At 32.7% G+C, this 15,830-nt stretch overlaps 1 protein-coding gene across 2 annotated transcripts in view; it reads left to right on the top strand.

Annotated features, from left to right (window-relative positions):
- The window catches only part of LOC148282473 (uncharacterized), a 35,348-nt gene extending 21,740 nt beyond the window's left edge, over positions 1-13,608 (top strand). Inside the window, exons 2-9 of one of the 2 annotated variants that reach the window (XM_088225000.1) lie at positions 7,995-8,025; positions 8,447-8,685; positions 9,595-9,731; positions 9,827-9,956; positions 10,286-10,431; positions 11,147-11,355; positions 11,916-12,184; positions 12,926-13,608. In XM_088225000.1, the coding sequence (XP_088081126.1) occupies positions 7,995-8,025; positions 8,447-8,685; positions 9,595-9,731; positions 9,827-9,956; positions 10,286-10,431; positions 11,147-11,355; positions 11,916-12,184; positions 12,926-13,078 (1,314 nt within the window). In that variant the 3' untranslated portion in view covers positions 13,079-13,608. Of the gene's footprint in view, positions 1-7,994; positions 8,026-8,446; positions 8,686-9,594; positions 9,732-9,826; positions 9,957-10,285; positions 10,432-11,146; positions 11,356-11,903; positions 12,185-12,925 lie in introns of both variants that reach the window. The other variant, XM_088224998.1, reaches the window with a different exon arrangement.
- Positions 13,609-15,830: the final 2,222 nt, after the last annotated feature.

Here is a 15,830-nt window from a genome sequence, read left to right as displayed (position 1 = left end):
CTGACATTAGTGGAGATACTGATTCTGAGCAGTTAGTGCTGTTAAAAAGGAGGCAAAAAATTAGAGCAGTGAATGGGCATTCAAAGGGTTCTCTCGTTACCAGAACGAAGTGATAGTCCATGTTGTGATAGAGGTTAGAATATTTTTTCAGATAAACAGACGAAACGGGATTATTCAAAACATTGTAAAAATGTGAATGTTTCTTCTATGCCTGTAAAATAAAAAAAAAATTGTGGCTTGAATAAGTTTGGCGAAACGCTATCTTGTTAAGTAGGTATAACAATATACATAATCGGTCCACTGACCACTGACCGAATATTCACGGGTCGACGACCACGCGCCACGCCACTCCACGCCGCGCCACGCGCACGTGCGGCCCGTTTTTCAATTATGTATAATTGAACTAAAATGTTAAAACAAATTCAATATTATTTTCAGTTGCAAAGAATCAAAAAGTTAAATTACTTGCCAATTGAACCGGATTGTGGTACCGTGGTTATTTCGCGGACTCGCGGATCAGAGAATCGAGATTCCAATCCCATAACTTAATTCTCATTTAACAATAAATGTTCGTAAATATTTGTATGTAATCAGTTACCAACTTTTTATGTCTACTGGCTTATAGACGCTCCCGTTTCTTCATCAGGACACTAATCACACTGGCATGCAAATCCCACTTTTGCATGTTAATGTAGTTGGTGTTCAAACGAAGAGACATGAGCGTCTCGAAACCGGAAGCTAAGAAAGTCAATAAGTGGTAACATGCAAATATTTATTAACATTTATTGAAAATTTTGACCACAAAATTAATGCTTTTAATATTAGAAGTCCCCTTTACTAAATAGGTCGGCAGGTTTTTGGGTGATTCCGTATAGTATGTAAGTTGGATTCGTTCAACAAAGACACATTCCTTTTACAAGTTGAAAATAACCCTGAAGTTGGAATTTTGGGTAAATCATAAATAGGAGCGGAAATATTTCTTAATTGAAAAAATCACAAAAACTATAACCTAACGACCTAACTCGACCCTTGTTTTCATTCGTGATTTTAATTCTGACTTTATACGTCATGCTGACATTTCAGGTGAATTGATCATGTTATTTTTTTACAATTTACTGTGGTCTGTATGACTTTACGGGTTGTTCAACCCATTACGTAATGCATACTGTAAAAAAAAGGTAAAACAACATTGCAAATGGCAAGTTAATGAGTAAAAAGCAGATAGCTGCTAAACTGTCGATATGTACGACACAATAGGTTCATAGTATCTGCAGAAGCCGTATTCAGCAAGCGATGGTGCGTAGAACACTATATTAGAACAGCGCACTACTGCAACGTATGGTCATCATTTACGAGTAGTACATGAAGGTAACGTCCGTCATAGTTTGATTTCATCTTCATGATGTAAATACGGAGTTCCTTAGTTAGACCAGAGCCAAATATCCCACCAACGGTGATATTCCGAACGCTTATTATTTACATACAAAATACACGAGATAAAAGTGTTTTCTACGGCCACGAAAGCGATTCAGAATAGCACCACAGGGCGAGGAGCAGAACAGCGTTTACAATGGAAAGTTAACAGAGCTATCTTAAATGCTTCATAAAGTCAAATAAAATTTGCAGAACAAAAAGCGTATATTTCATGATTTGTTTTCCATACATGTTGAATTACAGGTTACCGAAGAGGATACTTAAAATTTTAAGCAGACGTACACATTTTCATACAGAAAATTCGGTTTTACGTTTACAATTGAAGATAATTCTTACCAAATAATTGTACATAGCCACTTACGGTTATATACAATTATTTAGTAACATTCAATAAAATGCTTGACCATGAAGTTAATGCTTTAAATATGAATAATAGAAGATAATTTTGTTAACTTCTGCATATAATAGTTAGGGTAGCTTTCTAGCTGAAAGAAAGAACATTTATATGGCATGCAAACGTAAATAAGACTTGTACATAATGAACAAGGCAAAAATAATCTTATTTACAATCCGCCAACATAAAAACTGAAATATTTCTGCGAAAATGTCCATGTTGAGAATCGAAAACTCGTACAAGGTGGTTATTTAGCTAATTACCTATGTGCCTCAAAATAAATTAATCATGAGATTTTTTGGGTGAGTTTTGTTTCAGCGGAAAACTCAATTTGAGGAAAATTTAAATGCCGCTAGTTGATAAGAAGAGCCAAGAAATGCTTTTCTTTGTTTCCACTCCATGGCGGGGAACGGAGGTCAGGACCATGACAGTTCTGACCTCTTTAGGTATAATGCTATATAATGCACATTAATGGCCTATGAAATTTATTATGGCATTGTTCCTAGTTACTTAACAGAGATACATCTTCACCTTTATTTTTATACAAATATAAGTTAAATTAGGTATTGCAACGTGCAAAAATACATACTCTAGTGCTTACATTGCGTTTAGATCCATTTGATTTTGAATGAAATTCCAGAATACTAAAAAAAAATAAAGTTCATGTTTTAATTCAATATTATTTCTTATTTATCAAGTACAAACTATATGCATGCACTTTGGAGCACTTGTTGCAAAAGTTATATCTTCTAGCCAACCAAAAACAAACTGGTGAAAAATTGATCCAAATCTGTATTTAAAAAAAAGCTTGTTTTTGAATTACAGCTCTTGTTAGTGGACGAATAGAGCTTTTATATAAATTGATTAAAAAAATACCATAGAATTAAGAATAGTCCAAAAGGAGCGTAGAATCATATTTGAATACATCGGACTGTGTCCAATAATCCCCCTACTATGGCCTACATTTGCCGCGCGCATTCGTAATGTCGCCGCGTAATGTTGCTTGATGAGAAAAAAAAATCATAACACAAATGTAAGGTAAAAAAAGCAATCTGTTAATTTCTATAAAATTTTATTGTGCACGCAGAAACATGGATTGACACAACAGAGTAGATAAGTAAAGGGTCATTAAATAAGAGTAATTGAATTTATGAACTTTGAACTTAAAATATTTTACATAAAAAAGATATTTTTATATCATGTTAAATAATATTTGATGTTTTAAAGATAATATCGTTCAAATGTCCCCCACGGCGTTGTTTAATCCGAGGTCTAATTTTCATTAGTTCTTGCAATAGATGAGCAAAGTAGGGTAAAAAAATTACTACCCTGGCAACACTGACAAAATTTCCATTTTGTTTCTTCGACAATCTGACAGATGGAAAAATAATTCAACTTTAAAGTAATGCATTTGCTACTTAAACATTCGTTTGCCAATTACACATTAAATGTGATACCATCTTGTTTCTTTAAGATCCTAGCAGTATTTCTACACTTTAAAAGGACACAACACGGCATAGTTGAATTCAAATCGGGAGTTGCGTACTGAGCGACGTCTACAAAGAAACTAATGGGTCAAAACGTAAACCTACTCATTTATGAGTAGTTGAGTCACCTTCTGTTTGATGTGCGTATGCAGTTTCTGGACTATTCTTAATTCTATGAAAAATACTTTAGTTGTACACGTTGTATGATGAGAAAATTATATAGGTAATGCATCAACATACTCTGAAAATCATTTAATTCGCGAGCATCTTCACCCATTATTATTGTTTAAATTTGTATTTTCTTCCTGTATATATATATATTATTAGGTACCATCACTGATCAGTAGGTATTCCATTTTATTTTATCTCACTGATCCCTCCATTTTTAACAATCTAAAGTGAATGAAAGCATAAATGTTATGTGACGTTTAATTATATTTATATCCATAAAATCTGACTCTCCTTAAAAATATTTCAAAATCAGACTTATTATTATTAACTTTGTTAATCAAATACGAGTATAAAATTTCTAGAGAAATCTTTCATTAAAAATGGTTTTGTTTAATTTAAATATAAATAAACGCCACCATAACCACATAGCACTGAACTCAACTGTAAAATTAATATGATTTAAACAAGCACTAAATAAATAGTCCAGATCTTGTCTTGATATCGTTTGTGTTTGTAAATGCTTTTTTTCTTTTTAAAAAAATGTTTTTAACTATTCTTTTATTGTACTATTTAAGCCCTCGAAATTATATAAATGGAAAATGTCCATTAATAAATAATATCGCATGGATAATCACGAGGAATAAATTGTTTTTATTAAGTGATTCATAAATCGATTTGTTTAATATTTAAATTTATCGTCATCATCGTGGCAATCAATGGTGCATAGGGCACTGCATTGGTACACCAATTGCAGCGTATTTTGATCATTGTTACCTGGGGGTAAGATGATCAGTTTTACGCTTCAGGTGCCAGTCCAGAGACTATAAAATATTCTTGTGTAAAAACACCTTTTTAAATTAATATTTCGTATTGTCAACCATGTTGGGAATCGAACCCGAGACCTCTTGCGCGGTAAGCAAACGCGCTGTCTCCTACGCCACGTGGCAGACTTATAGTGATGTTTAATTTAGACTTATAATGCTCTTTAATATACGTAATCAAATCAAAATTGCAAAAACCCATGTACTGTGTAAAACTTCATGCATTGATGCCCAAAATTCCCTGACTCTGTCAAATGAAATCATCGAAAGGGTCAAAAATTTCAAATACCTGGGAGTATATGTTAGGGAAAATGGCAGCTTTAAAAAATAACTGTGAATGCGGCTAGGAATAGCAGGCGTCACATTCAACAGTATTAAGCCTGTCTGGAGATCGGATATTTACTCAGGGAAAACCAAATGCCGCCTATATAACGCCTGCATAACACCTATTCTCTTATATGGATGCGAATTGTGGCACCTCACTAGGACCCAAAACAGCAAAATACTGAATTTTGAGAACAGGTGCCTCAGAAGAATCTTGGGCGTGCGGTGGTTTGACTTTTTAAGGAATAAAGTAATAAGAGAACGGACGCAGCAAACTCCAGTGATAACTGTCATCAAGCGGAGGCGATACGGTTGGCTCGGCCATGTGCTTCGGATGCCTCCTGAGAGCCTTAACCACGCTTGCCTACTTTACAAGGCATCGGGTTCTCGACGTCCTGGACGTCCACTGCTGACTTTGTCGGCAGTTCATGTCAGAACTGCGAGACGCGAACCTGTCTTGAGAGGATGCACAGCAGCTGGCAGCCGACAGAGATGAGATGATAAATACACTGGTTGTCATAAATAAAGATAAAAATTTGTTGGTTTCAACTGCAACTTTACTATATTTTACGTATTCCAAAAAACAAAGAAACGTTGGCTGTCACCAACACCAACCACAAGTAAAGCTCCACAAATCAGTGTCCATAAATTGATTACTGTACCCACTAATTTATTTGCTTCCAACGGTTAGTCTTCGTAAGTATATATAATATTATTATCAACAACAAAGCTACTTCACATTAACGGTTAGGTATTTATAACAGACATAAACGAGTGGTTGAATTTTTCGCTTCATTGAAAAGCGAACACTGCCTACGTTTGTAAGTACTTTCCAAAATATGTGTCAACTGCTTAAAAATAAAAAAATGACCTCCCTGCACAAAAGTTCAGGTATCCAATATTTTTTTATCTATTACCGCTATCTACGCATTTAGAACCGCGGAAGCATTTCAGTTTTTTTTTAATTTCACACCAATCGCGATCTGTAAATTGTTCACAGTGCTCTAGTGAGTTTTAATAAAATATATTACACAGGTTTTACTACTACCATCACGCCATTTTCCCGTAGGTGTAGGCAGAGAGAATAGACCGCCACACACGTCTATCCTGGCATATATGCCTAGCTTCTTCCACATTCATACATCTTGTCATAGATGCCCTTCGGTTCTGTCTGCTTTTGACATGACCATACTTAAGATTTTGGTTTATCTGATCATGCCACGTCTTCCTTGGTCGTCCTCGTATCACGTAATCGTTCATTTTCGCAATATATACTTGTTTCACCATTCTTTCGTCGTCCATTCGTTCTACGTGACCAAACCATCTTAATCTTAATCCCTTTCTTAATCTTATCAATTTTAGTTGACTCAGATTTACACTCTTTCCTGATTTCATCATTCGTAACCCTGTCATACATTGATTTTCCACGCATTCATCTAAGAGATCGCATTTCAACCGCGTTCACTCGGCTTTCATCCTTCCTCTGCCAGTAAATTTAAGGAAAAAAAGATCCCGGGCAATGCCGGATTTGGGCAAGCTCGTTTTTTAAAAAATTTCACTAGGCTAGAAAAATAGTAAAGGGTATTAATAAATTCAATCAATGAGATGTTTACTTTTAACTAATTTGTAAACATCTGACCTAATAGTGGTCGTCGCAATAATTTTCAAACCGTTCTCCAGATGATCATCAATAATTCTGATCCTTGTCTTGGACTGGTTGTTTTGTAATTCCGAAATGTGATGTCATTTTAAAACTCAAGCAAACATGCGAACACTTTGCAACACGCGTTCCATTCAGTTCTTCTACCCTCATTGCAACTATATTTCCAGACATACTTACTTTGGATAAAAGTTGCTTTCGCGATGAGAATAATACTTCCGCTGCAGTCTAACGTTTACATTGTTTTATGAATTCCTCGTCAGTAAATGGTTTTGACTTACGTACAATTTTCTCTGAAATAATATAGCTTTCTTGTAGGTACAGTGTACCTTTGTAATGTAGGTATCAAACAAAACAGTTTTATAGCAACATTAATGCGAATTGCGCGCGTTAGCGTGAATACTTAACTGAACTATTTTGTTTTAATTTTTAAATATATGTATATTTTACTTAAACCAATAAATTTAATTTTGCCAGGTTATTCCCGGGCCGCCGAAGAAGCCACCGCAGGCCGCAGGTTGAAGACCTATGCTTTAAATGTTCATGCAAATATACTCATTTTCGTACACAAATATCGATTTTTCTTTATAGACAGTCGAAGATAACTCTTTTAACTTCCCATTGTAATCGGGGCCCTGGTGGAGATTCATTAGTCCGCCTACATGGGTTTTTAAAATAAGAATAAATATTTTCGTTCTTATTGATTATCCATACGTTTTAATTTTGAGGCCATTTTCTAAAAGTTGCTAATATGTTGTGGCAGAGCTTGGTTTAAGCCTGGAATCATTGGTTCGTAAGTTTACGACACTTCCACTGGACCACAACCCGGTTATTTTATAGGTGGTTATTTAATACGTAAGACTCGACATCTCGGCTTCGTGTGGAACAAGGGAATGATGACGATTTCAATATTAATCAAAATCATATATAGATATTATAACAGAAATAAAAACCAACATTTGTGCAGTAAAAATAACATGCCTATCATATACAGGGTGTTCTTTAAACCCTGTCACATCCGAAACCACGATGATCAGTATAGGCAAGAAGACATATGAGCACATTTAAAAAATATTTAGAACGAAGAAATTTAAAAAAAAAATATTTAAAAAAAACAAATGGTTGCTTACTTCTGTAGGGGAGAAGCGAGGGGAGCGTGGCCGTGCGGTTCAAACTCCCCCTCCCCCCCCTCGTTTCTCTCCTGCAGAAGTAAGCAACCATTTGTTTAATTCTATATTTTATTTTTTAAGATTTTAGTCGTTCTAAAAAGTATTTTAATGTGCCAATATGTCTTCTTGCTCATATTGGTCATCATGGTTTCGGATGTGACAGGGTTTTAAGAACATCCTGTATATGATAGGCATGTTATTTTTACTGCACAAATGTTGGTTTTTATTTCTGTTATAATATCTATATATGATTTTGATTAATATTAAAATAATTGTAAATAATTGTATTATCTTATGTCGTCTTATGAGATATGTATTATGTAGAAACCTTTTTTTTCAAATGATTTATTTATCTGAATTGGGAGTGTTGTGTTTGCATGATCAAATGTATCTTTTTCATTCAGAATTATGTAATGTGGGTACTTGTTTGAACACAAATATTATTCATTATTTATTTTTTTCATTTTACAATAATTATACATTATTTTTCTTTAAAGTTAATAAAAAAAGCAATAATTAACATTTTTGTTACAGGTGCATTCTTCACTTTCGCAAGACTACGATGGTAAGTAAAATGAATGTTTCTTCAATTTTGAATAAAAAAGATATTTCATTGGCTGTAATTATTATTGTAAATTTAATATTATCTCTCGATTTACTTATTTCATTTTAAAAGCTCAGCTTCGATTGGGTTTATTAAATAATTTGTTGGATTAAAAATTTTGATAAAGTAGAATATTAAATACATAATAATTTACTGGTAAAGGTACAGCAGAAATGAGAATACCAAATATTTTGAACATGAGTTCAAAATAAATCTCTTATATATATTTACCTTAACATATATATTTTTTAATATCATTACTTAGATACACACAGTTTACAGTAGATACCTAATATATATAGGTATTTTCAATTTCTTTTTTTTTTTACATAAAAATATATTTTTTAAATATATTATGCATGTATTTTAAATCAAAATCCAGTGACAGACATCCAATGCACGTTCGGGGGGCCCGGTACCAGCGGCTCTCGGGACTCCATAGCTGCTCTGCTCCGCAAGCCTGAGGGCTTCCGAGGCGCCCCTCTGTTCGCGGACGATCGCTCCGTGGATGCGAGAACTGACATCGCCTGTCAGATCAGACCAGAGCCAGGGGACCCCCAAGGCCTGCTGTATAGACTGAAAATAACAGACTTTTCTAGATGTGGAGTACTGAAGAGAAATGTGAGTATAAATTAGAATTAAAAATATTACAATGAATTTAAAAACTTCCTAAAGACTTGATTGTGCACTTTATTGTATGAAACGTACCTATTTTTTTATCCATATTATTTCCCTAATATTAAAATATTTTATTTCGTTCTCTTGACTGACACTTTACAGTCCCATGATGGTAATATTAAAATTAAAGTCTAAAAAATTGTGCAAAACAGCGTAAAAAAATATCGAATAAAAGAACCTACCTATTTTAAAGGGGAAAATTTAATTCAACACGGAAAACGTAAAATAACCATTAATAATTTATTAGTAATTTTACTAAAATTTTGTATGAATTCTATTTAGATATTTTAAACAAATATGAAGCTGACGAGAATTTAGAAATCTAAACATTTATAGAGCTTATAATAATATGGTATGTCATGGGTTGGGTTAGGTGATCACTTTACACATTGTATAACACTCACCCATTCGGTCTATAAGAAGATGACTTCCATATTCACAGATGGCATTTTTCGATTTTTGTATTTATGCTTTTTTAGAATGCTGTATTTAGGTTTTATTTTTATTTTCAAGCGTGTTGGTTATTTATTTATGGAAAATGGAAGAATGGAGAAAACTAGCGACATCTATTGAAAGAAGTAAGAATCCTAAAATGCGTAAAAATTAATAAGCTTTAAAAAAGTTTTCCTTTTTTTATGCACAAAAGATTCTGTTATTAAAAATATTACTATTGCTTTTAAACTTTTACTAATGATAAAAACCGGTTCTTTGAAACTATAGTTTTGTGTTAAATATATGAATACATAGAAATGCATATTATTTTATTCCTCATTGCCTATAAAGTAAATAAAAAAATAACTGTTTGATATACGAATTATTTTACTACTACATTATTTTAATCATTACATTCAGGGATTTGTCCACGTCCGAGTCTGGTTCCCCCAGTTTCCAGGAGTTGTGATGCAATCTGACCAAGAATTGATCATCATGTGTAAACCTCCGGAACCAACCGTCATAGAAAATAAAGCAGCGGGTTTTGCTGGCAGTTTGTAAGTATATAAATAACTTTATTAGAAACTAAGATTACTAGGTTCCAACTGAATGTAGTTGGAAGTCAACTAATCAAATTATCGATATTATTTAGCCCTCACGGTGCTCGAGTATCGGGAGTTGTGGAAGAAACACCAGGACGACTGGAGTACGAAGTAGCACTTTATAAAGAGGCCCCAGCAGCGAGATTGTCTAATTCTTCAAACGAACTTCCAGTAGACCAGGTATACTACCGTGATGTCTTTTCAAATATACATATTTTGTTTTCATGTCTACATACATGCGTCGTGGCGCAGTTGGTTAAACGACCGACTCTGAAACTGGCATTGCGAGTTTGATCTAGCCAATTACAAGAAAAAATCCGTCTAGGTGTTGTAATAAATTATTCATAAGTTCCTTCTATACAAATCCTCTCTTTCCCACTTGCTGACAAGCCTCTAAAATAGAGGCTTAGCGCTTTATTTCTTTACATGAAAATTATTAAAATATTCTCTAGATCATTATTTTTTCATTCACTTTCGCCGTATTCTTTAATAAATGCATTTGTTTTCAGGCCGTTCCTATTGGTACCAAGCTACAGCTTCGTGCCAGAATCAACCCGGATTCAGCGTGGAAGTATGTTAAGCTAATGGAAGTTACTGTGTCTCCAGATCCTGATGATCCTCACACTTCTGGCAGCGTGACTCTTATTAAAGATGGGTGAGATTATAAATCGATTGTTAAAATTCACATTATATACAAGATTAAGTAGAATAATATGTAGGTTTATTCATTATCAAAATGTGTAAAAAATAAACAAAATGAAAATATTAAGATGCCATCTTTTTTATGATACTATTAAAAATGTTTAGTAGAAGACATTGAATAATTATTTATTATTATACCTATATGATTTTCTAATATAGTACTGTTCTTGCAAGGTGTAGTAATGATTCTTTACTAGTTTCCCACATTATCATCAACATTTATTTATTAATTTATTAACGGATATTGTCCATGTATACAATTTATAGGATTTAAATATTACAATAAAAGAATAGTTTAAAAGATAAAAAAAAAAGAAAAGAAGCATTGACAAACATAAGGGACATCAAGACAAGATCTGAACTATTTATTTAGTGCTCGTTTAAATCGTTGTAAACTTAAACCAAAAAAGTCCAGATCTTGTATTGAGTTAACAATATGACAAAGGCGGGTCATTGGAGAATTAAGGACATAGTTTGTTCTATGCTGATTGATGAACAGTACTTAATATTAACATAAATTGAATACAATATTATAATCAACTACTTTGTAGGTATTTTATTAACGTTAACACAACAGTCTTTGTAAAGAGTTAAATAAAAGGTACATACTTAACTATTAAAATATTAACATAAGAATCTAATATCAGATCTTGAATTAAAAATTTCAGCTGCCGGAATCGTGATTTTGCTTCTATCATACCTCACCAGCCGGCTAGATACCGAGATAAGCACAACGAAGTATTTCTAGACTTCGAGGCCTTTTTACTCAGTACTATGAAGGAACGCAGTACACTGTGGATACATTCACAAATTAAGGCCTGCATGGATACTGCAGACTGCCAACCTGACTTCTGTTTGGATCTTTATGAACCATCAGGTTTGTGCTTAAGTTTTCTATTTATTAGGCTTCATTACATCCAATACATAAAAGGCAGAAATTTTTTAAATATGAAAAGCTTAAATTTCTGAATCCTTGCAAAAGTTAGATATCTGAAACGACAATTAATTTGTAATTTCTTGTTAAAATTTGTATGATAATTAATCTGATTATTTAGCTAAAAAATCTTGTAAATATGTAGGTAGGTACTTAAAATATGTATATTTAAATTTTGTATCTGGCTGATAATATTTAGAAGATTACAATCAGGTATTTAAAAAATGTTAGATTTTTCTCCCTACACCCAGAGATAATGTATGGCTATTACTAGTCCTACACCTGATTTAGTCATGCGTTGAAGAATTTTTTTTGAGTATTTTTTCCCCACTATCAACAATGCAAATTATTTTTATGAAGATAATAATGATAGTGAAGATAATAATAATAGTGTAGAGAGTAAAGGTATAATGAACTATTTAAGTACTATATTGTTGATCTTACAGTTCTAATTCTTTTTTTTACTGACCTAAATAATAACCATGAAATAGTGTCCCAACCAGGTCATGGCAGAAAAAAGCGCCAAATGAAGTTCATGCTTTATGAAAACTCTACAAACCCTCAAGAATCATCACACGGAATTCGGGCTGAGGCGCTCACACAGAAGTATAACGACACAACACAGTTTACAAAGTTTAAAGAGAATATTGAATACACTGTTGTGATGCCGGGAGAGTTGTTTCACAAGACCAACTCCATGGAGGGGTCTTGTAACTCTTCACTTGTGATAGCTGGAGCTTTAGGATGTCTACTATTCATATCAGCAATAATTGTAAGTGAATCTTATATTAATATAAGTCTTGAGAGCAAATTTTGAAAATCGACAATATCCGTCATCTTAGAGATCATTTATGTAAAATTAAGGGCTACCTCCTGAAAGAATGTGAACATTCAACCCCAGAAAGAACTTACTGATAAACTGACTTATGGAGCAATGGAATAGCATTCTCGGGAAACTGATTTTTGCACACTTGGTAAATATATTCAAAAGCTACCTGGACGAACTAATGAATCTTTCCTTTTGTATTATGTGCGTACTGTTTTTTTTCTCAATATAAATATGCTATGTTTTAAAAACATACACGTCAGCTAAATGCTATTTTTAATTTTATGTTATTTATTTCATTTATTTAACAAAAAATAAGTGCAAATATTTACCAAGTAACCAAATTCACACTTTTATACAATATTAAAAATATTTCCAATTCACTCCACTTTCAGTACATTCTGGAGTATCATATTTTTTTATACATAGGTGTACTTTCAAATAAATTAAAATTAATTTTTGTTTGATATTTTAATTTTAAAATTTTTACCCACATTTACCAAAAAGCCCTGTTAAAATAGGGTAAACCGTAAACGGTACCCATGTGTTTGAATTTTCACTCATAAAAGTTTTTTTCCAACCACACTTTCATTTACCACTAATCTGTGAAATACCTGCTCTATTTCTTCTCAAAATATACATGCCTAATTTTAAATTAAGATAAGAGCCTTGGTTGTTTGTTTTCAGATGTGTTATTTGGCCAGTAGACTTCATGCTACGGTTTTAAGAAACAATATGTCACACTTATCAAATAAATCCATTGACCAAATAGTGAGAGAAGTTCACGCTTCATCTTATGGAGACTCCATAGGTTATACTGGTCGTCCTACACTGCAGTAACCTATTTTCGAAAAGAACACACAGTTCTAAGCGTAAAACGTTTTATTATAATGACACTGATCAACTCTTATTTATGGTTTTACTTGGTACCTAAGCAAAGGGAATGAATCTTACTCATATCCACACGAAATCTGTAGATGTTTAGTGATTTTTATAATAAATTATTATTTGCATTGATTATTGGCAAAGCAGTGAGGGGCGCTGGGGTAGCATTTCTGTTAATGAAATATCTATAAAAAAAATGTTGGTACTAAAACTAGGCATTATTTGCTTGTTTGGGCTGGTAAGACTCATTAGGTTATTAATACCTGCATCACACAGATTGCTTGTCGGCCTCGTGGTGTAATGGACAGCGCGTTTCCCTACCATGCAAGAGGTCTCGGGTTCGATTCCCGACATGGTTGATATGAAATATTTATTTAAAAGGGTGTTTTTACACTGGAATATTTCATAGTCCCTGGATTGCTACCTGAACCGTAAGACTGATCAGATGATCAGTAAGATTACCTTCATGTGATAAAAAAATAAAATATCAATATACGCTGCCATTGGTGTACCAATGCAGTGCCTTATGCACCATTAGGTGCGGAAAGGGAATGAGGAGGATCACACAGATGATGTTTTAATCTCAAAACTTTTGCTAAACCTAATAATGATGAATTGTGCACTTGTTTCAATGACTTGACAGTACTTTTTTTTATAAGAGAAGTTAATAAAAAACTTTTCCTAAACTCGACTTACCTACCTTAATAAATGTTGATTGATGATATTGTTGAATGTTAAATTTTATTTGCACTTAAAAATTTTATATTCAACAAGAAAATAAGCTATAAATATTAACAGTTCTCTGGAGAATATAACATCTTATCCTTCTGGAAAATACTAAATAATTCACATAAACTGAATTTAGTTAAACATTAATATTGTGAATTGTCACACAACACCAAATTTATTTACGTATTTATTTGTTTTATTTTTAAGATAACTTAGTATGTATACAAAAGGTGTTATTTAATTTTATTAAAAGAAGATTAATGACAATTTTTGGATAACCGTAATGTTACTTTTTAACTTGTGACTGAGAAATAGTACTTGTTTAAAAGCGCTTGAAATTGTACCTATTTCTCAGTCATGACGAAATAATTCAATATTTATTTTAAATAAATTATATAAATGCTAAGAATCATGTGTGCATTGTGTGCTACGGTAGCAACATGAAAACAAAAACTTTGTTTTATTGTGAGAGTGACTGAATTTAATAATAATAATAATAATCGTTAATTTATGTATGTAATTGAACTTTCGTATTTTACAATTTTTCATAATCTGTTTTATGGTGAGAAACTTATTTCTTTGATAAAATTACCACAGTGTGAGAATATATCACAACAATTTTATTCACATGCATGTAGATTAATAAAAAGTATATGCAAGTGTTTTGACTTTTATTTTTGAGTGATACATATAAAATTTAAAACATGTGTATTTAGAATACAACATGAATAATGTAAAATTACAGGATGTATAAAGCAAATATAAAATAAATAAGATAGGATCGAAATGTGTGTAAAGAGTTATGAAATTAACATACATGATGGAGGAAATTGAGATTTGGAATAAAATATACAGTGTCATTATAATATTTATCATCGGTAATACTACAATACCATGTAACTATCAGTTGATTTTTTTTGCAGGAAAAACCTAAAAAGCATTCTGTTAATATATTACTTGCAATTTTAATCAACCAAAAATACTGCTAGGGTATCAGAAAAACTATCGTTATTTAGAGTAAATATAGCAATAATTAAAAAAACTAACAGCTCTTCGTCTTATTGTATAAAGTATTGGAGTATCACCGACGATATGTAATTATTATAAAACATGAAAAAAAACTTACCTACTTACGTGCTCTTTTAAATAACTTATTAAAGACCTCAGAGTAATAATGCGTCAACCTATAGAGAAGCCCTATCACTTTGTTTCATAGAACGTAAGCAATGTTGGTTAGAAACAAATTAGCGGCCATTTTGTTTTGCTGACAACATAGACATAACGGTTCTATCAGATGCTTTTGTCGCTGTTCTTGGCTTTGTTTGTAAATAACTTGGATATTTACATTATAATAAATAAAAATCAAGTATGGTGTATTGCAGTATGTTTGGTTGCAGCAGTAGGAGCGTCAAAGGTGTTAAAGGAGTCAGTTTTCACAGGTAATTGATTTCAAATATTTTTCCATGATTTACATTGATTTTTGGCATTTATTGTCCTGACACGAGTATTATGTTGCTTAAAACCTTTCTTTATATCAACATATTTACTTCAGATACTATTTTTTCTCAATTTAGGGGATAAATTTATGAATTGAAGTATGTTTACTATTGATAATGACAGTTGATTACGGGCAATATGTCAGGGCCGCACTAGGCATCCATATAAAGTTTGAGTCTTCATTGAGTAGAGGTCAATTCAAATTTTACCTGAAAATAGCAACGTTAACCTTGAATTCGCTTCTAAAATGCCATGTCCAAATTTCAGGCCGCTACGACTCGCTGTTTCAGAGATGTGACGGACAAACAAACTGAATTGGGTTGTGGTCCCGTGGCTAGTGTCTCGGACTCACGGATCAAAGGTCTGTGGTTCAAATCCCACTCCACCCCAACTGGATTCCCATTTTCTAATAGTGAGTTATTTACAACTCGTTGAAAATGGCCCTCGAAACGAAATATTTGCGTAAATTATAAGAACGCAA

The sequence above is a fragment of the Micrasema longulum genome, unplaced genomic scaffold (genome assembly GCF_059751315.1).
Source record: "Micrasema longulum isolate JH-2025_06_02 unplaced genomic scaffold, ASM5975131v1 h1tg000323l, whole genome shotgun sequence".
Taxonomy (NCBI): domain Eukaryota; kingdom Metazoa; phylum Arthropoda; class Insecta; order Trichoptera; family Brachycentridae; genus Micrasema; species Micrasema longulum.
The sequence above is the reverse complement of the archived record's forward strand: the minus strand, read 5'-3'. Positions and strand labels throughout refer to the sequence as shown.